Consider the following 26,061-nt stretch of genomic DNA (forward strand, 5'->3'; position numbering starts at 1 on the left):
AGCCGAATACTGGTTTGATGTGTAGACATACAACTGCAGGTCTGGGGCCCCCTTGTGGTGAAACTATAAAAGAGGACTAGGATAAAGTCGGGTTAAGTACTAAAAAAAGAAAAGAAAAGAAAACCACATCACTGTGGGAACCGTCATGCGAATCCAGAGTTATGGTATGATGCTTGTTACTGTCACTACTACCCGCAGATTGATCCATTTTTTTTTAGAAATGGTGCTTTTAATCGCTTTTATTACCTGTATGCTAAGTTTAACAAGTGTTTCCTCAAGCTAGCGAAATACTCAATCAGACCGACCTGCTCAGTTGGCAGAGGTCAGGAGTTCTTAATTCAGCAGCAACAGATGATAACATTTTAATCCGTCAAACTGTACGGGAATTGAGAAGATGTTTTCTTTTCCCACAGGACGGTTTGAAGCCGGTGTTAATGGAGCTCCACGAGTGGATCTTCGCGTATAAACAAAAACACCGTATAAACAAAACAAAGGTGCCATACCTTTACTTTATTCATTATTAAACATATTTGTCCATCATTAACTCACAATAAATCCCAACGAAGACTGACACATCTATATATAAATTATAACATACAGTAGGATGCATCCTGATGATGGATCACTTTAAGGAGTTTTAGATTTGAAAAATAAAATAAAATTATAGATCAAATTGGTAATATTTCATAAACAAACGTTTCATTTACCGATCATGATTCGTCCATGAACAGAAAATGAACAAACTTGCAATTGTAAAAAGGGGGATTATGCAAAAATAAACACACAAGGCAAAGCCGGTTCACATTTTTCTTATCTTTTTCTCTTTAACATTTTAATAATTTACAGATTTCTGCCTCAGTAAAATGAGTGACATGATCTCTGATAGAAGCATATTTGATACAACTTGTACAGCTGCTTTGGTGCGTCTCTCCTTCTCATAGTATGGTTACATTCACCGCGCTGTCCATAAATACTGTACAAAAATAAAATGTGCTTTCAAAATAAAACATCTTCTGTACATTTGTGGCACTCCACACAGAGCATAAGGCTTTAGATGACTGGTACAGCACGCACTTAAAGCTATCCACTTCATGTGAAATCAAATAAATTATATTCCTGAAGGCAGCTAGTAGCAAATTGTCCTGGTGCCACAATCAAGTGTCTTTGAGGTTATTGTCTGATGGTAAAACAATCCCCCCCCCCCCCCCCCCCCCCAGCGTTGCATCAAATTCACCCGTCACATGAGCTCAACCGAGAGCCCGCAGTGCACTTGAACTTTCACATCAACCATTTTGCCCCAAGGACCCTTGGTGGGGCATGGTGACGATGGTTGCTCTCTTCACAGTCTGTGGTGGCAGTACTCTCTCCACAAGGTGGCGCTCTCTCTTCTAGCAGGCAGAGTCTTGCCCTGTCCTCGGTGCAGCTTGTTGCTCCTTGGCAGTCTCTACAGCCGACAGGACTGATACTTGTTGTGGGACGGGGAGACCAGTTCATAGAAGAGCACGTAGGCGTTGCTGCTGCGAATTTGACTGGAGGAAACTGGGCTGACCCTGCATTGAACACACCACACACTGGACTTAATACCCTGGGTGATATACATGGTTCTTTCTTTGCCCATAGAGGCGTCAACAGAAGTCGATGAGGCAATGAGAAGACAGTGTTTGGTGTAATAATAACAGGTGTACAGGTGTCGCTGTGTGGGATGACGTGACGCTACCTGGCGTCGTTGTAGAAGTGCCACTCCCCCAGTGTCGGGTGCCTGCAGAAGGCCGTGTAATGACCTCCCAAAGTGTTCCCTGAGTGGTTGGACACTGCGTAGAGGTTATACACCACGCGCTCTGCAGGAGGAGACAAGCGGCGTCAGTGAAAACATAGAGGCAACTGTACAATGCCGCTGCACATGAGCATTCCTTTTTGACTATTGCTGCTTTTTCAGATGCTTACCGCTGCCAGAAAAGGAGAACTCCTTCAGGTCCAGCTCTTTAAGAGGGAAGTTGACATAGGTGGAGAGTTTGCGGGCACGGGCGTTGGAGTCTGAGAAACGCTTCAGATCTGAGAGGGGACGCAAAGTCAAGGAACATACACACATACAGACTGGATGTAGAGGAAAACTCTCTTTGTGACCATTTTTAAAACGTCGTTGCCCTTTCATACAGAAAGCTGCATCGTCAGCTATGGGTCAGAATCATATGAATTAATTAATGGCTAATTCTGTAGGGTTCAAGTTTCTCAAAGCCCAAAGTGTACAGCAAGAGAAAGCAAACCCATGAATCCAAAAAAAAAAAAAAAAAAGCTTGAAAGCTCCTAAATTTCTAACATGAAGACCACAAAAAAGTGTTGCTGATAATCTGCTGCAGGTCAAACGTGCCCTTTAACGATAATTAAATCCAACAGTGCATACATTGATTTCCCAGTGAGCTGGAAAGCTGCTCTCCAAGCAGCTTCTGATGCATCACAACCTTTGTTTTTCTTGCACGTTAGCAGGAGGAACATGTGCACATCCCCGTGCCGAGCACAAACACACAAGAACTGCCAGGACTCCAAGAAAGGATACGAAGCACGAGGATCTGAGGGAACTTCTGAATGCTGAACCTTTTGGTACATTTCCGCCTGGCTTTGCATTTGTTGCACGTCTGAGTGCGAGAAAAAGAGGAGGACGAGGAGGCGACGGTGAGGCACTGGAAAAGCGAGCAGTGTTATGACTTCATCCATGAAAATACGGAGTGCAACACGCTTCTTACCGGTCGCTCTTCTCCATCCAGCACGTCTTCTTTTGTAAACAGTCTCAGGCAGTCCTTCAGAGACACTTCCCCTGAACTCTTCTGTCAAGACAGAGAGGCAGAGAGTGAATAAAGACACTGATTTACACCATTTACAACTGGTAGACACTGATACTGAGACCACTTAACAAACACCTTGGTCCACCATTTAATTGCTGGTTGTGTGAAAGGTTCTTGAATAAAAAGCAGGTTTAGAGAAGATACGTAGTTTGACTGTTCTAGATGCATAGACAGGAAAATCAAGAGCTTGGGAGGTAAAATTAAGCCAAAAATATCTACTTAAAGCACATGGCTGTCAGTCATGCCGGTCCATATCAATTAACTAATAAAATGATCTAAAAAAAACAAAAACAAAACACTTCAACATACATCACTGTATATAATTCCTATTTAAAATACTTGTTTTGTCTCTTGGCAAAGTACAGGCATTTACAATCTATGCAGCAATGCAGCCACCAGGGGGTGCTCAACACATTGTGTTTTTCGCAAGACAGCTTGCTGCCGAGAGAAGGATGGAGGCTGGTGTGTGTGTGTGAGAGAGAGATGCTACGGGCTACGGCCACCGCCTCACCTGTGGCACAGGGATGGACAGGTCCCAGAATGGATCAAACATGGTGGAGCGGAAGTCGCAGACGGTGCACGTCATGGAGCTTTTCAGCTGTCCCACAAACAGGTCTGGAGGAGGAGACGACCGAGGGAAGGTCACACTCGACTCCACATCTGCACACGGCCATGTTCTACAGTCTGCCAGCGCACACAGATCACTTACCCACGACTTTGCTGTCCTCCCTGTCCAAGTACATGTTCCACATTCGCCTGGCTTTTTCGTCATCCCTAGGGGAGACAGCATGAGAATGCAAACGTGTGAGGGGCACTATAACCCGAAGCGACGCTTATTTATTCTTCTTTTGTAAAATTACAACTTCTTAACTTGTGTTGTTTCCGTGTATTTATCAGACTAACATTACTAGAAATATTAACGTGATAAACCATGGAGGGCACATTTCAGGGTCAAAGAAGTACAAGAAATACAAGAAGTCAGCCTTCCAATCATACGCGACTATAATTAATCATAATGGCACAATTAATCTGGGTGATGTTGGGCGTGTAGACTTACATAAGGTGGTCCAAGTCCTCCATGGGCACCTTGCAGCAGACTGTCACCCTGTTCACCTCGCTGTGCAGGCCGTCCAGTAAGCAGCGCAGAAACTCCTGGGCATCCTGTTGACTGCCAGGACATACACAGAAGAACGGTTGAATCAGCCACCGCTCTTCGGCCAAGTCGACTCAATGATCTTGGAAGACGAGCAGGAGGGAGCCACTTACTTGCAGCCCACGAACTTGGGCGCATATTTTTGGATCTGGCTCTTAAAGTCCGACGGACTGATGGCCTCGTTATTGACCGGAGTCCACAGGTTCTGAGTCAGCTTTGCAAACTCTGGGTATGACGGGGGAAAGGAAGGGAAGGAAAAAGAAGCACAACTGTTGTTTATTTGGCTCCACTGTAGGTGTTTTAAATCTTAGAGGTAATTTCAAGTTGATTTAACATTTACCTTCCATGAGAGCTGTGTTGGCTGCGCTGTTGTTGTTGAGGTCAGTGCGGTGGAAGTTCATCAGGCAGTAGTCTCTCAGCTCCTGAGTATTGCTTAGACACTGCAGGATGGAGTTCATGAAACACTGGAAATAATAACAAACAAGGAGAGTTAACAGACGCCACGGACACAGAGCAAAGTATGAAACAGAGTTTTTTTTTTGCTCGTGATGTTTTTTTTTTGTTTTGTTTTTTAATGAGGACTTACTGTGTTGCCAAGGTTCATCAATCCCACTAGACCTTGTTGAGTCTTGTTCTACACAAAGACAGAGAGCGAACAAATACAAGGTTTATTTGCAAATTATTCTTCTTTGCTTTGAGCTTCAGAACATAGTTGTTGTATTTCAGGAAAGAAAACAACAACAACCTAGGACCACAATGAGTCCGAATCTGACAAAAAAAACAAAAAAAACTGTCAAGAATCTCGAAGAGGTTCAATTATGGCCTATATCTGACCTAACATTTTTTTGGTCCAATGAAAAAGAGCGAGAATTTGATATTGTTGCTGCCCTGTCAGTGTAACCTGGTGAAAATACCAAAGCATGGTGTTTAAAGCGCAGTGAAACACCGGCAACAATTCCACGATACACTCTTCTGTGAAGTCAGCGTGTGTTCATTGCTACCGGCATTGCAAACCTTTACCGTGACATCACACCAGCGTGGGATGCACCGGGGGAGAAAAAGCTCTTCTACGAATCAGCAGAACACAACGTCAGAGCAACCAGTCTCACAATGGTGCTCTTTAGCAAACTTGACCATAGCTTTGCTTTTAATGGGAGCTGCGGTGTTAATCATCTGTAGGTCTGAGGCATATGTTGCTCTACCAAATCTGCTGATGGTGGTGCAGGACTGCCGACGTCAGGGCTTTTGAATCACCTCAACCACATCGGTCACCTACAATTCTGCAAACTGGATTATTCAACAGCTTGAGTGAACTTTGATTAAGGTGTCTTGAGAGGTGTGGCGAGGGACAAGTAGCAACCTGCCAAAAACCTGATTGGGATCCCAATCCCAGTGTGAATCCTGGGAAGATGTCCAACATTTCTAATACCTGTAATCCTCCATAATGTTTGCTTCATGATTATGCCGCCGACTTATGTGACAAACAAATCTTGGTGTCAGATCAGGTTTGGTCTTGTTGCTGAGGGTTCAATCCTCTGGGGTGGGGGTGGGGGGGGGCAAATAACAGTGAGACAAACACTCTGAAGATTATCCTTGGTAACCAGGTAACAACAGGTGACCATCTGACCAATGGGCATCCCAGGAAAAGAGAAACGCAATGAGCCAGTTCCGCCTTGCGATGACGCCTCTACTGACGCCAGGAGAGGTTTGTGTGTAAACAACCGCGGAGACGTAGCGTCTCACACACACATACAGTACATACACACACACACACACACAGCGCTTACATTAAGGCATCAAGGGTCTATGTAAGCCACCTTGTCAGCTAAATTTCGCTAAACCGAGTGCATGGGCATGTGGTGTTTGACTTGCGACACGATGATCGGGATTCAACACCTTGCCCACACAACTGACCGCTTTGTAAATCCAAAACATTCAACTGTTCCTGGCAGTGTTTGGCCTTTTTCTTTTTTCACAGAAAGTCACTCAGTCAATTCTTGTTTTTGTTTTTTTCCACCTCCACCTGCCCATGTGATGCAAGCACCAGTCTGGTGGTCTGGCATTGGAATCAGTGTACTGTGTGTTCAGGTGAACACGTGCGAGAAGAACCCTCTCCCTCTCCTGTGGTTGGCATCCTCTCCCACAGAAAAAATGGGAGAGAGCTTGGAGAACAAAATGTGCACCTTGCGTGTTCTCCTCCAAGTCCATATAACATGTGACTCAGGGTGCAAAAACCACTGCACGGTGCCAACAGTGCCACTCCCTACAAAACTGAACAAACATAAAGCATTGCTACGCGACAGCAACACTGGGAGACGTCATAAGGACCTGACGCAAAAGTGGAACAAAAAAAAAAAAAGATATTTTGTTGAAGTACAAAAATAATAATATATAATTGAATGGCAATTTAAAGATGAATGATTAAAGTTTACCTTGGAATCTGAGTCTGTGTGTTTGTGAAAAACCCTGGGGTTGGGGGGGAAAGTTTTCGCAATGCTAGCGGATTTTCAAGATGATTGTGATCAGTGGTTTTCCTCAAAACTTCACGAGAAAAACGTCAAAATGTTTACAATTTAGATTAGATAGTCTAATCTACAGAGTTTAGATTGAGAAGCAGCACTGCAGCTTTGATGTATATGTAATCTTAAAAAAAGACCTGGCCATAACAAGTTTTTTGAACACTGAAATGGGATTCACAAATGCCTGATAGTGATATCTTGTCACATTTGCTTTTATAAGGACTGAACTACAGCTGTGCATTCAATTTCAGGCATGACTGGGCTTAGAATGCTAATGGTTATATAATTTTTTTATCCAGACTTCTAGACTAATCATTCCAAACATTGATGGATGGTGCTCAGATAACAACAGTAAAAATGCAGTGCACCAGAGGGACAGTAAACAAGTGTAGAGAGACTTGCTAAGCCACTGGCGCGAAACTCCAAACTGTGCATCAAACTGCAGCACTGGCAAAAAACCTTACAAATCAGACTTGCCTGTACAGGGCCGAGGGCGAAACCAAAGGCGTAGCAACTAATCCGCACAGCCATAAACACATATCAGACCCACATGGACACGCTACCAACAGCTTTGCGTGTTCACAAAACGTCCTGAGCAGGAGATAAGGTGACGTTATCAACAGCCACTTATCAGCGGCAATATTGCCCATTATGCAACCAACACCACAGACTTGAGTCAGCCCTCTCACCGCCACCTAGAGGACTGATCGGATCACCAAGGTCAGGTGGCAGCTGAACGGCAAAATAAGATATGTGACTGTCATCTTTGGGTGAAAAAACAACAACCAAAAAAACAAATAAGAAAAATCACTCAAAATCACTGCACCAATCAGAAACTGCTATAAAGCTAGTTTGCAAAGAAACAGCATTTACTGAAAACAACAACAACAACAACAACAAAAAACAATGACTGTATGAGGCCTTAAATTCAATTTGGTAGCATCCATGGGGGAAAAAATGATGCATCCAGATTCACATTTGTAGCTTTGTGTAAACAGAAAAAAAATAATGTTTTTCTTTTTTTTTTTTTTTTAATTAAGAAACTTAATTTGAAAGTCTGAAAGCAGAGCTTCTCTACCTCCCAACACAAACAAGAAAAGTAATTATTTGTAAAACATTATTTGTCATTACTAAACTTTACAATGTACTTTTTTCCCCCCCACACACAGAAAGTTTTTAGCAAGAACACAAATGACAAGCATCTGCCTGTATGCAACAAAGTACCTGCACTTACTCAATAACCGCAATTAAGTGCAGGTTCAAGGTACTTGCTGAACGTACGTGTCAGCTTTAGTTTCTTTAATGATTATTATTATTATTTTTTTAAATATAATAATAATTACATGTGTTTTCTTTAAAATGTAAATCGAGAGGAAAAGATCTGATCGACAGATTTAACGTTTAAGGATTTGGGCTTTCTTCATTTTTATGAACGGCCCTTTTCACTTATGACTGCCGAGGTGTCAATCTCAAGATTCCAGAACTTTCTAGGAGAAGAAGGGTTCTAGTCGCCCTGAAGAAGGAGCATTAGAACGCGAGCGCTCGTAGGAGAGAGAGAGGGCGCAGCAGCAGTACGAGCAGCCGTGGAGGACTCACCTTGACCGGGTTGATGATCAGACCCATGAGAGTGGACACGAGCTTGTGCGGCGGATTTTTGCGTTGCGCGTCGGCGGCTTTGTGCTGCGGGAGATTGTCCGCCAGCGTCAGCGTGTACGAGTGTCGCAGGCTGGGCATGTTGGCGTTGTTCAGCGGGGGCCGAGGCGTCATTCAGGGGTGGGGGGTTTGCTACGTTGCGGGGTTTGTCGTCGATGTGACGGCAATAGCGCTGACCTGCCACTGAGTCTCAGTCGCAGGTGAACGTACAATTTTACTCCGCACCGTGAACGTCCCCTCCCATACCGGAGAGCGTGACGCTGCCTTAAAGTGCTGCGGGAATACGGAAGAAGCTGCGACGTATCGGCTCAGCAGTAAGAGAAGGTAAGAGGCGGTAACTGCCAACATGTGCAATGCAAAATTATTCATGGACTAATGAAAAAAACAAAAGTAAAATTATGTATGTCAGACGTGGTGAGGACGCCGTCCCTTTAAAAGGAATCGAGCCATTTATTCATTGCACTAGCTGCCAATTTTGCCCGTTACCTAGCTTGTATATGTGACAGTTGAGGGTCCTGTCACTATGCCTCTAATTGATAATGTGCCCCGGCCATTCAGCCAAGGGGATTTGGCTGAATGGTTAGCATGACTATTATCAGGGAGACTGGGGTTCGAAGCCCGCCCGGGCCCTCTCCACCTTGCCACACGTAGCAATTGACCTTAGCGTGACCATATTTTCCATCCATCCATCCATCCATTTTCAATACTGCTTATTCCCCAACTCAGGGTCACGGGATCTACTGGAGCCTCTCCCTGCTGTCATAGGGTGACACCCTGGACAAGTCATTGCAATTCATCGCAGGGTCACATAAAGACAATCATTCACACTCACACCTCCGGACAATTTAGAGTTTCCAATTCACCTCACGTGCGTGTTTTTGGACTGTGGGAGGAAGCCAGAGAACCCAGAGAGAACCCACACAGACACAGGGAGAACATGCAAACTCCACACAGAAAGGTCCTGGAATCGAACCAACGCAACTTCTTGCAGTGAGATGGCAGCGCTAACCGCTGCGGCACTGTCTCGTGACCATATTTTGATCCCCGAAAACCAGGACACTTGAGGTATATTCTATATAGCCAAAGACACAAATTCAGATGGGCTTCTTCAGAACTTACTCAACATGTTTAATTCTGCCTAAAAAACTTCCACTACACACACTAAAGTAGTTTAAATGGTGCAAAAATAACTATAAAATTAAATTCAATATTAAAGAAATTATGTCTCTTCTGCATGAAAAATATGTCTGTAAGATAATAATAATAATAATAATAATAATAATAATAATAATAATAATAATAATAGTAATAATAATAATAATAATAATAATAATTGCCTTCATTTAGTATGACTCTACAAATAATTGAAAAAAATAAACAAGATTTTAAATAATGCCTATACTCTACGAGCAAATCCAGCTTCTTATAAAAGCTCGCAAAAACTTTTCAATGTATTGATAAATAAACAAAAAGGTGCTACTTGCATCAAAATATCTACAGTATATCCTTAAATTCTTCTTCATCAACATTTTCCTCTTCATCCCGTCTTTCTTCCTCATCCTCCTTATTTATCCATCAATATTTTTGCTGGTCTTTTTGTTGTTCAACAAACTAGAAGGACCCCCAGGATGTGAAAACATTACATGTCCTGGGAAAACTGGATTTTAGCCTAAGCTAGCAAGCTAACTAGCAACAGTTTATGAGAATGAGAATCCTTCTCATAAAGAAAACATCTACCACTAAAACTAAACTTCAAAATTAAAAAAAAAAAAAAAAAAATCTATCCAACATTTACAATGTTCAGGTGTCACAGGCAAATTGGCTGCTCAAACAAGATGAACTTTACTGGGTAAAATGTTTCAAGCAGTTGTGTGCTTGTTTAGATTGTGTAAAGATATGCGTGGCCTTGAAAGGAATCTATCCAGCTGCCCTGGTTAGCTTGCTACCTAGCCATACATTTACACAATTCTCAAACTAAAACTAAATTCAGAAAAACAGAATTGAAAAGTACATTTATTAGTGTGTTTTTACAATGACAAACCGCTTGGAAAATAAAATCTGTCCAACGTTTACAGCGCTTACATATCATTGACAAAATTGCAGTGCAAACAACATTTACACCCTTTCCAGTTAAAAAGAAAAAAAAAGGCTCAGAAAAATTCCATGCCTGTCTTCAAGACAGAATGGTCTTTGGTTTGCAAAGGTGGACAAACTTAGAAATGTGATGTTTTGGCAAAAAAGTAAAAGGCTCACTTCAGCTTTCTAAAACCAAAAGCCTGAATCTACGTTTGACAGAGACTTGCTGATCTTTGGACTCTGACGTGACACAGAAACGACTGATAAGATCTTTGATTGCCGCCTCATCATAAAACGCTTTGCTGTGTCCTTAAACCTTACATGCTCTGTCCTCTTTAATGATCGCTCTTTAATGGTGGAAAGAGGTCAATTGCTCTGAGGTCATGAAACATTGCAAACGCTGATGGGACCAGTTTTATAACTATTTATGCCACCCTCTGTTAAAATGAACAGAACATATAGTCTTTGTTTTTTGAAATTGTTTGGTTTATTTCGAACATGCATGTTGGTTGTATATTAGTACATCACATTTTTACAATTTCACAATCTGCATGTTCAAAAATTGAGTAGGAAGAAGCAAAGCTTATTTGATCCTACCCCTCCTCATTTTCACAGCAGTTACTAACACATTTGTTCACTTCCTGTATTTATTTGACTATTTAAAACTGTATATATTTCTATGGGTGAAATCCTTCGGGCTCAAAGCCTGACTTGGCTCCGCTAATAACATTGAATGTACCTCTTCTGTGGACCCTGAGTATCAATCCACACGTAGAGTACGTGTTATGCTGATCGTTATTTGGGAAAAAAAAAACATGTGGCTGCACCACTGAAACGATTAATGTAAGCAAAATACGTCAGCGAAGGAACACCTAAACAAGACACACCGACAAAGCAGGATGTCCCTCTCCCTCATAATTAACCGCCCACATGCGCAGGAGCGGGTAATGTTGAGAGCTCACTTGAGACTCTCCCCAGTTTCACATTCCATGTTAAGCACATCACCAAATGTGAATAGAAAGTTTTCTATTTTTTACATCCTGAGTTATTCAAGCAGCATAGGGGGGGTGTAGGAAGAGAGCCAATCAGTAACCTAGTAAACTATTTTCTCAAGTCTGTAGGCAAAAGCCTTCAACTGCGTTTCGGGCTTTGAGCATTATTATACTGTATTTTTGACCCGCTGTCAAAATAGCGTTTGACCCTTGTATTGGCGATGAATCTGATTTTACAGCAGTTGTGATTTTTTTTTATTATTATTAAGGTCTATCTAAACCACAAATGTCCACTACGATGAAGCAGGCCTTAGATTCTGTTGGAAACAATTCTTAGGATTTATCGTACCTAGTCATTGCCTCCGCCGGCAACACTCCATCATTAACCCCAAAACATTTGCAAAAAAGGGGTTAGGCTTCCACAAATGAAAAGAGCAGATACCCATCCGAGGCTGTCACAAAGCTGAACTGCCGCCAAAATAAAAGCAGACATTGTCATTGCATTTTTAAGATGCAGTGTTGAGGTTAGGACGGTCATTCACAGGTGGCCCTTTAATTGCAGGTGAAGACTCTCCCAAATAATTTCGGCTTTAGCTGTATCCGCTCTCCATTGTGACAAAGCCAATCCCTTTATTTTGACTCGCGAACAGCGCCCACAGATGAGCCCTGCAACTGGCATGGAAACACGTCAGTGAGGTCGTGCCTTCAGTGCGACTCATGTGTGAGTACTTACGTAAACGTTGTTTACGTAAACACAAAGACTGAGACCTGCTCAGTTGGTTCACAAAGGCCAGTAACACCCACCACGAAACAGCAGCTGATGCAAATACACTACCTCAGAGTAAGGCAAATCCTCTCGGCTGTTTCCCACCAGTAGAAGAATTTTCTTGAATCACAACTTTTACCTAGATGGGTGAAACTTTTGTCCGGTTATTTTTGGCGACACATGTGATGTATTATGCTAATTCTCGGAGATTGGGAAATGTTAAAAAAAAATCCAGCTCATTCCCTTCTGCTTGTTTGTATCAAGAATTGATCTGTTTCTTACAAGTCTCATAAAATTGATCAGTGTCAGTTCAGAAACACATCCAATACAAGTTATTTGCAAATGGTGTTTTGGTGTATATAACATTGATTGATTGATTTACTGACTGATTGATTGGTAGACTGATTTAATTTTCTCATTCAGAATATAAAACTGCACTAGCATCTAATAACTAATCTACAAACCAAGCAGGGATCATTCGTTCATTGCAACAAACATTTAATATGTGTAATAAAGAACTCGAGAATCGCGCGCACGCACACACACACACACACACACACACACACACACACACACACACACACACACACACACCCTCAGAGCCCTGGACGAGACTATACTACCATCAATAAATTCTGGAGGTCAAAGTTGCAGGTTGGTTTTTTTTTAATTGGCCCGCTATAAAACCTGACCTTTAAATCTCTTCCACCATTACCTGGTTAAAAATCTGAGCCGGCTGTCCCTCACAAGGAAGTGGAATTTCACAGTTGACATACCAGCCTCCAACAGTTATTATCCCGTCAGCGTCATTTTTATAGTAGTGCAAGTGAGAGAAAGAGAAAACTCAAGAGGACTCACTCTTACGTTCAAACAAGTCCTTTTTTTTTTTATTGTTTTATTACATGATATTAAACCTGCTCTTTCAGGTTTAACATCTTTTGGCCATTTTTTTTTGTCATCAAGAAACAAACCAACAAACAACGATTAAACATTGTTGCAGAAACAAAAATGGAACACCAATTTAATCAAGGTTGCACATCGAAACTTTTGCATAAGCCTCGAAAATCCTGCAATAGACTGTGACTAATCCAAAACAGAGAACTGTAGGCTTTAGTAAGGCATGCTGTTACATAACAGTGCCACATAACATATGAACAGGAGGTGCTATGGAGAAAAGGTTGAGTGGCAGTCACCTTCAGAGAACCTTGCACTTTTTTACAGTTGTACAGAATGTCTCACACTTAATAATTAGCCAGTATTTATGAGGGGGCCATGCTGTAAAAACTGAATGCATTAGAACAGAAACTGATTAGATTAGAAATATTTTGATGGACAGACACAAACCTATTGAATGAACCGTTCCTGCTCCCGCGCGCTGATGTTGGTGATCTGGGAGTCGTGCAGGGAAGCAATTCAGTTGCACTCTTTACATATGACTAGTTAAGGTAATTGTTAGAGAACGGAAAGTATTCTCGCTATATGTGGACTAAATGTAATGTAGCTATAGCACATTTGTGGTGGATTGAACGTTTCTGAATGCATATAATTTACTGGCCTAGTAGCAAAGAAAGGAGGGCAGTGGCGCTACATACTAATCCAGTCTGTGTTATCTAATTGACAAATGAAAGCAGTGTTATTAATAATGACAAAAGATAGGTGGTGCCCAGTTGCTAAATAATGTAGGATGTAGGTTGATGAGTTTCACATTCAGAATCAAGTGCTGCAACAGGTAAAACTTGAGTTTCAGCACCAGTTGTTCTCAAGTCTAAAACACTGATTTTTATTTTTACCTTTAGTTATTCATCTTGAGCTGAATTTTTAATGTGCAGATTCAAAGGTGTGGTGAACTCTGTCTCAATTTCCGACTAGCACACAGCTGACCAGAGCCTGTCTCTCATTCTTCAAGTCTTTTCCTCTGCCCAATCTTGCCTTTCTGTTACTCAGCGGCTGTTATGAGATGAGATGATTTACACAAGCCAACAACGTAGTGATCGCAGGGCCAAAGTTCAGCAGGAACATTGCACCTGTCGGGTTGCAGCTGGAGCTCACAACTAGGAGAAGAAAAAGAAGAAGATGATAGAGGATGGAACAATGGCAGAGAACCCGCGATTCGTGCAACAACAAAAGAAAAAAGATCTTAAAACCTCTTGGTCAGTGCTTTTATGGTGTTTGCAAACGTGTGCATGCAGCACTCACTTCGGCAGCTTTTCTTGTCACGTTGCAGCATTCCAGTCACGCAGCTGCAGACTGGGCCACCCCTCCTGCTGGTGCATATCTGCTCACATCCACCATTGTCCTCTCCACACCAGTCTGATTCTGAGTGATATATCAAAGGGATGTCATCATTTTCTGTTTAGTTTAGGAGAAATCGGACAAAGCACCAGGCCACAGCTGTTCAGCCAGAGCCTGCAGCTCACCTTGTCTTCGGATGGGTCCAACAGTCAGTATTTGATCCCCAAGTTGGCTGTTTTTTGAGTACATCCGGCTCTGGATCGGACAGTTCTGTGTGTAAACAGTGCATAAAGCATTAGAGCTGCGGATGTGGTCGGCGCCCTGCAACCTCAGATTCTAGGACCGGCCGCCTCCTCTTGCTGGTTTCTCACCACTTTGCAAGAGTTCCTGTCAGAGTCACATAGGGAGACGTCGCAGTGCAAGTGGACTTCGTCGTAGTCGCCGATGAACTTAAAGACGGTGACATGAAATCGGCAGGTTAGCGACACACCGTTCTCTGCCATGCCAATGGTGTTGTCCTTAGTGTTGGGACACCTGGAGAGGCAGAAAAGTCGTCACGCGTTAATTCATCATCTACTATTCACCTCTTGTGCTCTTGAGACATTGTCTAAGCCACATAGAATCCCACCCAATGTATGCCCCAGATGCTAGTGTGTGCCCACCCTCGGTCTATGATGACGTAGCGCAGCCTGTCACCACTGAAGCGAGACGGCGTGGCCCAGCACATGTTGACGATCAAGATAAGCTGGTTTTCGTCTGCGCCTTCCACAAAGACGCCAACAAAGAGGGTGTCCCGGGTGCTGAGGACCACCTCTCCCTCCCTGTATGGGTAGCGGTATGAGGAGTTCTTGTACAGAGCCATCTTGGTTATGAAGTTTCCCTCCTGGGTGGGCAGGGTGACATTTATCACGCTGGATGGCGAAACCAAAGGCAGGGGGGAACAAGGGTGGAGAAATTCAGCATTTGTGCTGTGAAATACAGGCCCTAGATCCAGACTGCAGTTGTATTTTCTGTCTTACCTCAGCATGGGCTTGAGGACCGTCTCCAGCGAGATCTTCAAGTCCAGTTCATACGCGCAAGAAAACTCCACATTGATGGTCTTGTCCCTGGTGATGATGTTCCCTGTGTTGTTCACACTCTCGATCCACACAGTATTTTTGTACATGATGTGTGTGCCGTTGGACTGTCGAGAGAGACAAAATGCATTTTTTTTTCTGATTGAATGTGTGTTTTTTTTTTAAAAGAACAACAACAACAACAACAGCGGTGCACCAGTACCTGTACGATGGAGCCGCAGTGTCCCTTGGTGTTGTTGATGTGGAACGAGATGTAGTCCTCTCCCTCGATGCCAGCACAGTGCTCGTCATTTATCCTGACGTCCTCTCGCTCGAAGCCCAGCTGGAAGAGTTTGCACTTGGAGATGGAGACCTCCATGCGAGCGTGCCTGCAGTTCACCTCGGCCTGAAGGATCTCATCGTCTGCTACCGAACCCCAAACGGTGTTATTTAGGAGAGTGTCACATCTCAAAATAGCAAAATTAAAATAATAAAAAAAATATTAATAATTCCAGCTCAAACAATTACCTCCAGTGTTTGTAGGTAACTCTGGACAGCCACACAGGTCTCCTCCATTCTCCAGCTCACAGGTCATGTTTGTGCAGATCTCTCCTGCACACGGGTCATAGATCCATTCTGCTAAAGACACATCAATGTACAATGTTAGCTGTCACACATGGTGCCGACCACATGCTACACACTTCAGGCTACACTTCATAGAATACATATGATGACGTCAGCAACAGCAACTCCATGTACAAAAAATAGTTGAGCCTTGCAGCTCTCTTACAGCAGTTTTCCTGGGTGATCCATTTGGTGGTGAGGGTGCCCAGGGAGCGGCAGGCCTCAGCGTAGGCTGCCAGCGAGCCGCACACCTGAGCTTTGGGGTGATTGTAGCAGCCGTCCAAGTAGCAGGAGTGGTAGAAGGGCTGGGGGTCCAGGAGGCCATGGCACGGCTGGAAGAAACCCTTCAGCTGGGTGAGCTTCTGACAGGCACCATCGTCCTGGAGCGCCGCCACCACCGTGTTATCGCAGGACTGAGCCAGAGCCACGTACTGGGTTTCATCACAACTGGGAGACAAATATTGATCGAGGTGTCATGCAGAAACCACTGGGCACCGACTTAGTTTCAAAAAGGGGGATAAAAAGGACAATAAGGGCTCAATATAGACTGAATGGACCCATTTGAACCTCAGCAACCTGTTTCTCATGCCATTGGTCTTCCAGCTTTGCGCTAGCTCCAGGGCGCTGGCAGCAGGCTTGCCCCTGGAGGTGATGTAGTCGTCGCCAGGGTCTCCGTTGAAGTTGCCGCAAAGGCCGCAGACTTTGTTCTGGAGCCGCTGGCCCATGGTGATGCTGAGGGTGTTGAAGTGGTTGTAACGGACCTGGATGTCCTGCGGTGTGTCGATGACGATGAAGCCCTCTGACGCGGACAGACGGGTCATCAGGCCAGTGAGGAAGGGCACCGATACTGGTGTTCCGTTGACCTGTCAAAGACAAAGGACAACTTTTGTTTGTTGTAATGCTGAGTTAGTTTGGGTGTGTAGAACTGATCAGACATACCACAGCGGAGCACCTGATGTTTGGTTTTTTTTTTGGGAGGGGTTGATTTAGATGTTTGAGCCGAAATTAGAGATATTTTGAGGGTGTATTCTAAAGGGGAAAATGCTGGTGGATTGAAAACAGATTAATAATCCATTTGTTTCCATTAACACTTGTGTAGCGCAAAATTTAAACACAGTCAATTTAGAATAGACAAAGTGAAGTCTTAGAGAAGACGCACAATCCGAGGAATGCCTTTACTTTCACCTTTACTTTAATCTACTCCTGTAGGAAAGACAGCGAAACTGTTCCTAGCTAAGATTTTCTCCGACTTCATAACTTAATCCTCTAAATAGTTTATTAGGAGATAATGGCCGCAGACGTTACACAATCACAGTGTAACTACATTCCAGGAAAATCACCCTCTCAGGAGTTGGGGCCATCAATGTGTCATTAACCACCTCTCTTAGCACTCTTTTATTTGAATGATGATGTGGCCTTCGGCCAGAATTGGAGAGGACCGGTTAGTGGTAATTGGTGGTTTGGAGTGTGAAGACTCTTTCAAGTATTCTGGCAAAGAGGAGAGAGAGTGTGAATTGGACTGGATCTGGAGTTTTTTGTTCTTTTAGGAAAAGTAAAATAAATGATGTACTTTGGATGGCTGGTGGCAGAAAACAAGTGGTGAAACAGTGATAACGTGGGAAATAATGTATCGTGGCCTAATTTCAAAAGTGCAAAAACAAATGCTGTCACACATAAGCTAGATAATGAGAAAACCCTTATTGAGTGTCAGAAGTGAGTGCGTTCACAAGTGTTTTAAAAGGTTTGTCTCACCTTGACTGTGCTGCCAGTGATGAGAATGTTCTCCTCATTAATGTACAAGTAGACGTGAGAGATGGTGGTGAGGTTGGGCGTGCTCCACTTGTCAAAGTTAGCAATGAGCTGGAAGGAGAGGTCAGGCAACTTGTGGCAGTTGGTGGACAGGACGAAGGAACATGAGGCGGGTAGGCGCAGCGACGCCCCGTCGAAGGTCCTGAAGACACCGCTGGCGGACACCACGCAGTGCTGGGAGCGCCGCGCAAAGCAGCCACGCACGCCATGGCGCAGGGCGCACTCCTCCTCGGCCTTGCAGCGCCTTGGATCGCACTGGACAAGGTTCCGGCCGATGCACTGGCAGCGCTTGGTGCAGTCACTGTTCCAAAACAGCTGTTTGGGCTGGAACATGACGTTCAAAATCAGAGTGGAGATGGTTTACTGATGGATTTTTGTGAAGAGATAGTAGTGCTAGTGGACATGTGACATCATGGCAATAATTGAAAAGTTCATCAAACACTGCTTTTACTCTAAATGTAGTTTGTGGCTCTATTCCAAAAAAAAACAAAAAAAAAACTGTTTTTACAGAGCTGTATCAGTACGACTGAGAACCGATCTGAGTTGATATGCAGTTTTGCAACTGACCTCGTAGTACTTGCCATCAGTGTAACAGCCACAGTTCTGAGGCAGGATGCAGCCCCTGCCGTTGAGCACGTAGCCCTGGTCACACTGGCAGCCCTCCGCGCACTCCTGGCTGCAGTCCCGCTGGCCTCGAGCAGGAGCACACTGTGGCGGGCAGACTGCCATGCAGCTGGAGTAATGGCTGTTAGCTGGACAGCTGTGGACTGGGAGCAGGCAGGTGTTATTGTTGTTGTTTTTAACAGGATGAACATATTTTAAAGGCATGCACATTTTATTTCTCAAGCTCTCTCGTAAATACAGCTGTACTCTTTGTAATACATGCCAATTGTCTTTTTTTTTGAAAGAAAAACAGTTATTATTCAGTAGGTGTGTAATCTAGTTGTTAAAAGTCTGAAAGCAGGACAAATTGCCAGGCTCTGCAGATTTATCCTAAATACTTTTTTATTTATAATCCAGACGATTATTGTGCAGTGGAGCAGCTTAACCCATTTCATTTGCCCAAAACCTCCAAAAACCTCTGTAGATCTTCAGAAAACAGAGGTTTTCCAATCACCTCCCAGTTGCCTGGGGAAATGTTGGGTTCTTGCCTCCTAGCCATACTAATACTTTGCTGGAGCTTCCACACATTTTGGAAGGGGATGTCAAGGCAGCAGAAACCGCAGGCTGGAGAAGTGAGACTCACCACACGGCGTCTCGCTTGTCCAGCCTGTCACCGGCACCCCTTGGGTCAGACAGGTGCCGGCATACATCTGCAGCCAGTTGCAGATTGTGTCCAGAGCTCCCTGATCCAGGCAAGTGTCCTGAAGGCAGCTCTGATAAAAGAATGCTGGCGCCACCTTGCTGTGGCACCGTGCGAACACACCACCTCGATCCGCAATCAGGCCACACAGCCTGACCGCCTCGGGCTCCACAAACACATACAGTCCGTCTCCGAGGTGCAGGCGTATGCGGGTGTTGACACTGTTTTCTCCGTCGTCTTCGTCAGCGCCGCCAATGGGTGTCATGAGCGCCGCATCATTCAGGACATTAGCTTCCCCCGCACCGCAGCGAGGGCAGGAGTCTCCACAGCCCACCTGGCAGAAAGTGTCCCTCTCTGCCCAGGCCATGCCCCAGTCTGCGGTGGTGAGGGAGGCCGGGGATAAGGCTACACCCTGGCACAGACCGCAAGAGGCGTTGTAGAGATCGTGAGGCAAGGTCAGCAGAAGGAGTGTGTTCCAGTCAAAGGCCACCTTCAGGTTGAAATCTGTCTCCAGGAGAAGGTGCATGCCCAGAGGGATGATGTTGACCTTTCCTGAGCCCAGCTTCAGAGGCAAGTACAGACGCTCCTTATTCACCTGGATGAGGAGAGACTCTTTGAAAGTGATCATAGCATCAACAGGCGCACACACATGCACGTGCACACTTTTTCCACACAAGAGTTGTTAGCAACAAGTCATAGCTTCTACTCCATCTGCATGTTCTCATGCAAGTATGTGGGCCATGGGGGGCAGGTGATGAATGAATGTCATGATTCACTGAAAGAGCAGCTGTGTGCTTCTCTCCAGTAATTAATTGTAAGAGACAGAAAGAGAAAAGTGTGTGTTTGTGTGTGTGTGTGATCGCCTTGTGTGTCACTTCCACTGCCCCTCAGATCATTCAGCTGGTTTGTGAACCTGGTCCAAATGTCGCTCAGGGTCTGGGGCTTTTTTTTCGCCTGAGCCAAATCCAAGCTTGATAAAAGATGCCCATTGAAATTAGATCTGCCTCGGGCCAATCAAAAGGAATTCACCCTCAGCCTGGTATTTCTACCAGCTTGATTATCAATAGCATGTGGCCACAATTACATCAACACCTACGACCTTCACAGGTCATGGTGCTGTTCACTTATGTATTGTCACGCACATCCAGGCCTATATTCTGTTATTCCAACACTCACCGTCACAGTGTTTTTGTAGCTTCGGGACACCTCTATTACAAATCCGTAGACCTCCAGCAGGAACCCTCTCACCCAAATTGCCTGGCCTGTGTCCCTCTCCTCATTAAGAGCAGACAATTTAAATTGTGGTAAAGCTCCACCGGAGGATGTGGTGTCTCTGTGCTCTTCTACTTCACAGTGAGTGGTCGCCATCTGGAGGGCACAAGAGCTCTGGAGCTCAAACGGCACGCCGGCAAAAGGTAGGAAATGTCCATAACCAGCCGCTGCGCACAGAGCCTCGGTGCGTGGCTGGCAAAAATACAGGCCGTCCACTTCCTGGCAGTACTCCTCCAGGGGGCAAGGTGCTAGCTGGCAATACACGCTGTTGTCAGAGCCGTTGCAATGGCAGCGCTCCCTGCACTCCCAGTCTGTCCAGAAAGTCTGATTGGTGGTGAGCTGGCGGCCGTGATGCGCGCAGCCGCAATCGCTGCGGGCCACGCAGAGGCTGTCGTGTAGCGCAAAGCCCTCCCGACACTGGCAGCCCTCCTGGCATGGCAGAGGACACGGCTCCTCAGGCTCGTCCAAGTTGGCGCAGGTCAGAGGGCAGGCGCTGGTGCACTCCTCAAAATGACTGTTGTCTGGACAGGGAAGAGCTGAGGTGGCGGGAAACAATATGAAGTGAGTCCAAGGCAGCAGCCTAAAATATGGTTAATTTAAACACTGATTTGTTGATAATTAAATTAATAATTTCTATTTTTTGAGACTGGGGAGAAAATTTGGCAGGAATTCAGAGTTTTTCTACATTTATTTCTAGTTATCTCCATCAAAAACAATACGTTTGATTTAGTTTGTCATCAATCTTGGATTAAATTAATAAATACGAACAAACTTGGTAAAATAAGGGGATCAAAGGATACTATAATTTGGCGTGGACAGGATATAAGGGGTTGTGGATGGACTTTTCCATCTCTTTTTTGACAATGTTTTGCATATCTGATTTTTGAAGCAAGGATTCTGATTTGCGTATCATACTCAGATACTTAACCCTAGTTAAGCACAGACACAGATGCCCAAAGGCTCTGTAATAATTAAGAATATGACCTGTATCGCTTTTTTGTGGCATAACCACATTGCCTTTGATTTGTTTTTACGTCAAAGATTTTCCGACTTACGGCAGTTTGTTGCAGTCCTCCAGGAAGTGAGGCCGACCTGAGCGTCTTGACAGGCGGCAGCGTAGGCTTGCAGTGAGGAGCACAGGGCCGAGCGATTCCCTTCCTTCACGCACATGTTGTACAAGCAGTTCCTGAAAAATGGCGAGGGGTTCACCACCGAGTGACATGCCAGGAATGAACTATTTCCCGGGTCGTTGATGTGGCCGCACATCCAAGGGCTCTGATATAGACGCAGATCGGTGCACATTCGATACAGGTCGTCGCAGTCGCCGTTACAAGTGAGGTCGTCGGCGATGGCGCGCCAGGCCTCACTGAACAGCTCAGCTGAATCTGCCAGGCGCCCGCTGGGGAGTCGCAGGTCATCACTGGAGTTGCCGTTGAAGACGCCACAGAGGCCACAGGTCGCATTGTAGTAGAGGGTGGAGAGGGAGATGTTGAGGGATCCCTGCTGGTTGTAGTGGACGCGGAGCAGACCACGTGACTCCACCACTGTAGCATTCCCGCTTGCTCTGTAGATCATCATTGCCTCTGATGGATGCACATACGGTAAGCCCACGGGTTCACCGTTTACCTGGAAACAGGGTTGGCGTGAGGCTGCTGCAAATAGATGATGGTTCTTTTCACTTCTCCGACGGGGGAAATACCGACCTTTACCGTTTCAAAATCTACACCACCCATCTGAGCCTCCAGGTTAGCCACTGTGACCACCACAGGTCTTTTCCAAAAGGGGCCTTTGTTCACCAACCGCCTGCCCATCTTCACCTCCACCACTGAGCCGTTAGCTGGCGCGGGACCACACAGCTTCAGCAAGTAGTAGGAGCTGTCATCTGGGAACAGCAGGAAGGTGCCATCAAAGGAGGATGTCACTGCGTTCTGGTTGATTGAGCACACGCCCTCCCTCTGAGGGTAGCAACCAAGCAAGCCCACCTCAGCCACACACACCTCACCCTCCTTGCAGGACTCGTTGAAACAGGACACTTCACCTGCAGGCCCGCAGTAGCAGCGGAGGGTGCATTCACCTTCTTGGCCACTGGCACCCACCCAGAAGGTGTTATTGAGGGGGTAGTAAAGGCCGTTATATTCGCAGCCACAGTCCTCGCGCTGCACGCAGCGGCTGCCACTCAGAACATAACCCTGGTCACACTGACAGCCTTCAGTGCACGGGTGAGCGCAGTACAGTGGGGCAGTTAGGTCAGAGCAGGAGGCTGGGCAGGCACTGGTGCACACTTGGTAATGGCTGGACTCTGGACATGACAAAGCTGCGAGACAAAGGACATGGCGTTAGACAGCACAAACCAATCTCAGGCACAGAATCTGCGTAAATCGAATGAACCTTACCACAGAAGTTCAGCGATCGCCAGGGTCTTATTGTGACGCCGAGGGCCTGACAGGCCAGTGCATATGCCTGTATCGCCTGGCAGAGTGTGGTGATATTATCCCTGTTGCTGCACATGTCGTAGACACAGCTGTACACAAAGGCTGTGGGATCCACAACAGTCCGGCAATCCCTGAATGGTCCGTCGGTTTTGTTGATGAGCCCACAGTAGTCTGGCCGAAAATAAAAGGCCTCTGTGACAGCATCGCACACGCTGCAGTTCTGGGCACAGCCATCAGTGCACCTCCAGTCTGGATCCTCAGCTCGCCAGCTGCCTCCTAACTCCACCACGCTTTCTGCCAGGGAGCCATCAGGAAGAACTGGATCGTCTGCTGGATCGTCGTTATAGTTTCCACAAAGGCCACACGTGTTGTTGAAGTAGGAACTCGGGAGGGAGATGGAGGCATAGTGTTGGCCATCGTAGGTGACCAAGAGTCCAAAGTCCGTCTCTAAAGCCACAGCAACACCAGACTGATAGACTCGGACGGCACCGAGCTGGAGTTGGACTGGCAGAGTTTTCATCAAGCCGTCCACCTAAAGGGTAGAACAGGTAGAAAAAAACATCAACAACTCAACAGGTTGTAAATAAACCCTGATCCGATTGATTGAAAAATTATATTTAAATCTAATTTTATGTGAAGATCATAAACATTTTGGCAGTTTCTCATTTATCAAGTCCAACTCAAAAGGGTTTTTACAGAACATCACCTGGACTGTTCCAAAACTGCCTTTTGGTATCATGACTCGGTGACCGTACACCTCCACTGTGACGTCCCGGAGCCAAGAAACTGAAGCCATCCCCCGGTTCTCATTCTTGGCCTCCACGCTAAAGAAGGGCAGCCCCGCCACCTCCCAGCAGGGTCGAGCCAGCAGGTAGGAGCAGGTTCCCTGGAAATGGTAGAGGAAGCCATCGAAGGTGTGGTAATGAGGGTCCCCGAACACCACGCAAGTGCTGGTGCGAGTGGGCTGGCAGTAAAAAGCCCCTTCCTGCTGTTCGCAAGTTTCCAGTTGGCCACACGGTGCCTCTTGACATTGCACCTCGTTGTCAATATCGAGACAGCGGCATCGCTGGGAGCAGAGGTCTGACAGCCAAAAGACTTCTCCACGCCGATAAAAACGCCCTACAGAGTCACAATGAAATGTTGTGAAGATTCAAAGCTGCAGTGAATCTGCAGTGATCATTCCATGAACGTTCTGACTTGCCGTTGTAGCTGCAACCGTTTGCAGGATCGATGAGTTCGCCGTCGACACGGAAGAACCAGCGCCCAGGGGTGTTTACGTTGGTGGTCTGCTCGATGTTCACTACATCATTGGATCGAGATCCTGGAAGGTTGAAGAAGTGACCAACGTTTCCACCATTAAAACCTGACTGAAAAGGGAAAAAGGTTCCAAAATGTATCATCCCAAATGTTTGAAGTGGAGGGAATTGATCGATTGCCACAAACGTGATCTTGTTACCTATACCTGAGCTGTCGTACCACCGAGTCCTGTTAAAGGGTCTCCGCCGCTGGCCGTTCCTGTGCTCCACATAATTTCTTTGTAGTTGAACATGCTGAAGGACACTACACCATCTGAGATGAGCACAACTTGGAATGTGTTGACCTTTCAATCAAAAAAAAGGATTTTGAGATTTTAAAAGTTTTAAAAGTTAAACATAAAGAACAACAGACCATGGGGAGTTTTGTTTTTCACTTAAACCTACATTAGTTAGCTAAGTTTCTACTATTTATACATGCCAGTATGTAATTTTTTTTTCATGTTTAAATACATTCTGTTTTTTCCACGTGCTAAATGCAACAGGATGTTCTATGCTTGATCACAACTATACCGGGGTTGTTTGGCTTCCTCCGTAGAAGGTGACTTGGTACCACGTTGAAATAAAGACCCAAGTAGCTGTGAAGTCGCGCATGTTTTTAAAGTACTTCCTGACATCTTGCGTTGCCCTCTCCAGTATATCTGGTTCGATAGATTCCCGGTAATAGACATCACCACGGATGCCGTTGTGAACATCAGCCCAGAGTGGAGCGATGAAGGACCGACTGTCGCTAAGTGGAAACGCCTCCGGTGTAAACTGGCTGACCTGCACGTTGAAGGAGATCACACCATTGTTGTTGACCTGTAAGTGGGAAAGATGGAGTTGAGAAACTTTGGCTGGAATTCTGACAACTGCACTCCAACAGTAGATGTTACTTGGACTTACATAGATGGATCGATAGGGAATATTGAAGAAAACATATTGCAAGGTCAGACTGATTTCAGACGAACTCCCGTCATCCATCTTTGGTGTTTCTAGATCCCTATGGGCAGGTCCGTATGGATACATGATGTCCTGAGCGTTCGCTGTGAAGACAGAGAGAGCATGAAGGTGCTTGGCTGTTTGAAGCCAAGTCTTGAACCTCGTTTTGTCATGTGTATTTTACCTCCCGTCTGTACAAAGATGCCGAAGAGGTGAAGCAAGATGACTGGACAGCCCGACCTGACCATACTACAAAGGAAGACGTAGAATGATTGATTATGGTCCCGACAGTACATCCAGCTTTACTTTCCCTGCACTCTGAAATTCAGGCTGACACGAGCCATAGTGCAACCCCGTATAAACAAGGCTGCCAGACAAAGCAGGAAGGAGGAGGAAAAGTAGAACCCACATAACCATGCTTCTTTAAGATAAGGCTCCCAGGCCTCCCGGAGGAGCTCTGAAAAGGGCTCCATTATGCATGCAGGAACAATGTGTCAGGATCACGTTTGCCCGTTGGTCCCTTGTGGGGCAAGGAACAGTGGATTTCAGGCCTCTCTGAGCCTTAACTTGCTCCATCTACTCAAAGTGGCCCGGCTGCTCTCCAGCATCTGAGCGTTTGAAGCTGCCAACCGGCCGAGGACCTCATTACTAGCTCTGTTTGGGAGTGCTCCACGCCCTGTTGGCTAAAAGGAGAGGAACATCAACACTGGGGCACTAATGGCTTTAAGCGAGTGGGCTTGAATTGCCAAGGTTCTCTCAGCAGCCCTTTGGGGGATGTTCAGTGTCTGGCTTGATGTGTTTCCTGTTGGCAAAGCTGAGCGTAAGGCCAAGTTGCCAGATATTGCCATCAGGACGTAGCATTAAATCATATTTGTAAAAATATTGAAATTTGTAATCGTTGTATCGTTGTGGGGTTAAGGAAGTTAAGTGGCATATGGCCTGCAAAATACAGACAATTAATTTGTCAGTTTTTGCCTCTCTTGATTTGAATGTTTTATTTTTTTGGAAGACATTGGAAGTTGACAACATTTGTTCCTTTCCTCAAATATGTATTGCAGATATGAATAAAAATATTTTTCAAAGGTCTTGGACAAAAAACAT

General features: G+C 45.3%; 2 protein-coding genes across 2 annotated transcripts; both read right to left on the minus strand.

The window, feature by feature from the left end:
• Positions 1-651: 651 nt before the first annotated feature.
• LOC142882108 (ubiquitin carboxyl-terminal hydrolase 2-like) lies at positions 652-8,355 on the minus strand. The gene is made up of 12 exons (XM_076016646.1): positions 8,109-8,355; positions 4,580-4,627; positions 4,334-4,457; positions 4,107-4,218; positions 3,898-4,008; positions 3,550-3,614; positions 3,352-3,455; positions 2,742-2,822; positions 2,555-2,633; positions 1,945-2,052; positions 1,718-1,838; positions 652-1,550 (listed from the first exon to the last, which is right to left on the minus strand). The coding sequence occupies exons 1-12, from the start codon at positions 8,277-8,279 to the stop codon at positions 1,445-1,447; spliced, it is 1,230 nt and encodes a 409-aa protein (XP_075872761.1). The 5' UTR covers positions 8,280-8,355; the 3' UTR covers positions 652-1,444.
• Positions 8,356-12,890: 4,535 nt separating this feature from the next.
• Positions 12,891-25,430, minus strand: tecta (tectorin alpha). Its single transcript, XM_076016661.1, has 23 exons — positions 25,145-25,430; positions 24,925-25,064; positions 24,553-24,840; positions 24,189-24,326; positions 23,928-24,093; positions 23,433-23,845; positions 22,688-23,258; positions 21,998-22,608; positions 21,350-21,920; positions 20,199-20,830; positions 18,966-19,617; positions 18,287-18,486; positions 17,663-18,043; positions 16,487-16,773; positions 16,077-16,357; positions 15,815-15,925; positions 15,510-15,712; positions 15,251-15,414; positions 14,894-15,142; positions 14,603-14,765; positions 14,417-14,501; positions 14,196-14,315; positions 12,891-14,050 (listed from the first exon to the last, which is right to left on the minus strand). The coding sequence occupies exons 1-23, from the start codon at positions 25,254-25,256 to the stop codon at positions 13,950-13,952; spliced, it is 6,639 nt and encodes a 2,212-aa protein (XP_075872776.1). The 5' UTR covers positions 25,257-25,430; the 3' UTR covers positions 12,891-13,949.
• Positions 25,431-26,061: the final 631 nt, after the last annotated feature.

The sequence above is a fragment of the Nelusetta ayraudi genome, unplaced genomic scaffold (genome assembly GCF_046127955.1).
Source record: "Nelusetta ayraudi isolate G7.1 ecotype Tasmania unplaced genomic scaffold, CSIRO-AGI_Nayr_v1 ptg000233l, whole genome shotgun sequence".
In the NCBI taxonomy this organism is placed as follows: Eukaryota; Metazoa; Chordata; class Actinopteri; order Tetraodontiformes; family Monacanthidae; genus Nelusetta; species Nelusetta ayraudi.

What these genes read in the sequence shown, in the direction of transcription:
- LOC142882108 (XM_076016646.1), bottom strand. Translation starts at nt 8,279, where the DNA reads ATGACGCCTCGGCCCCCGCTGAACAACGCCAACATGCCCAGCCTGCGA. An exon ending in TGATCATCAACCCGGTCAAG is followed by an intron (nt 4,628 to 8,108) that starts GTGAGTCCTCCA and finishes GTCTTTGTGTAG; the next exon opens with AACAAGACTCAACAAGGTCT. An exon ending in CCCAAGTTCGTGGGCTGCAA is followed by an intron (nt 4,009 to 4,106) that starts GTAAGTGGCTCC and finishes ATGTCCTGGCAG; the next exon opens with TCAACAGGATGCCCAGGAGT.
- tecta (XM_076016661.1), bottom strand. Translation starts at nt 25,256, where the DNA reads ATGTACTGTCGGGACCATAATCAATCATTCTACGTCTTCCTTTGTAGT. An exon ending in AAACGGTTGCAGCTACAACG is followed by an intron (nt 23,846 to 23,927) that starts GCAAGTCAGAAC and finishes GTGACTCTGTAG; the next exon opens with GGCGTTTTTATCGGCGTGGA. An exon ending in ACCAATGGCATGAGAAACAG is followed by an intron (nt 16,358 to 16,486) that starts GTTGCTGAGGTT and finishes TTTGTCTCCCAG; the next exon opens with TTGTGATGAAACCCAGTACG.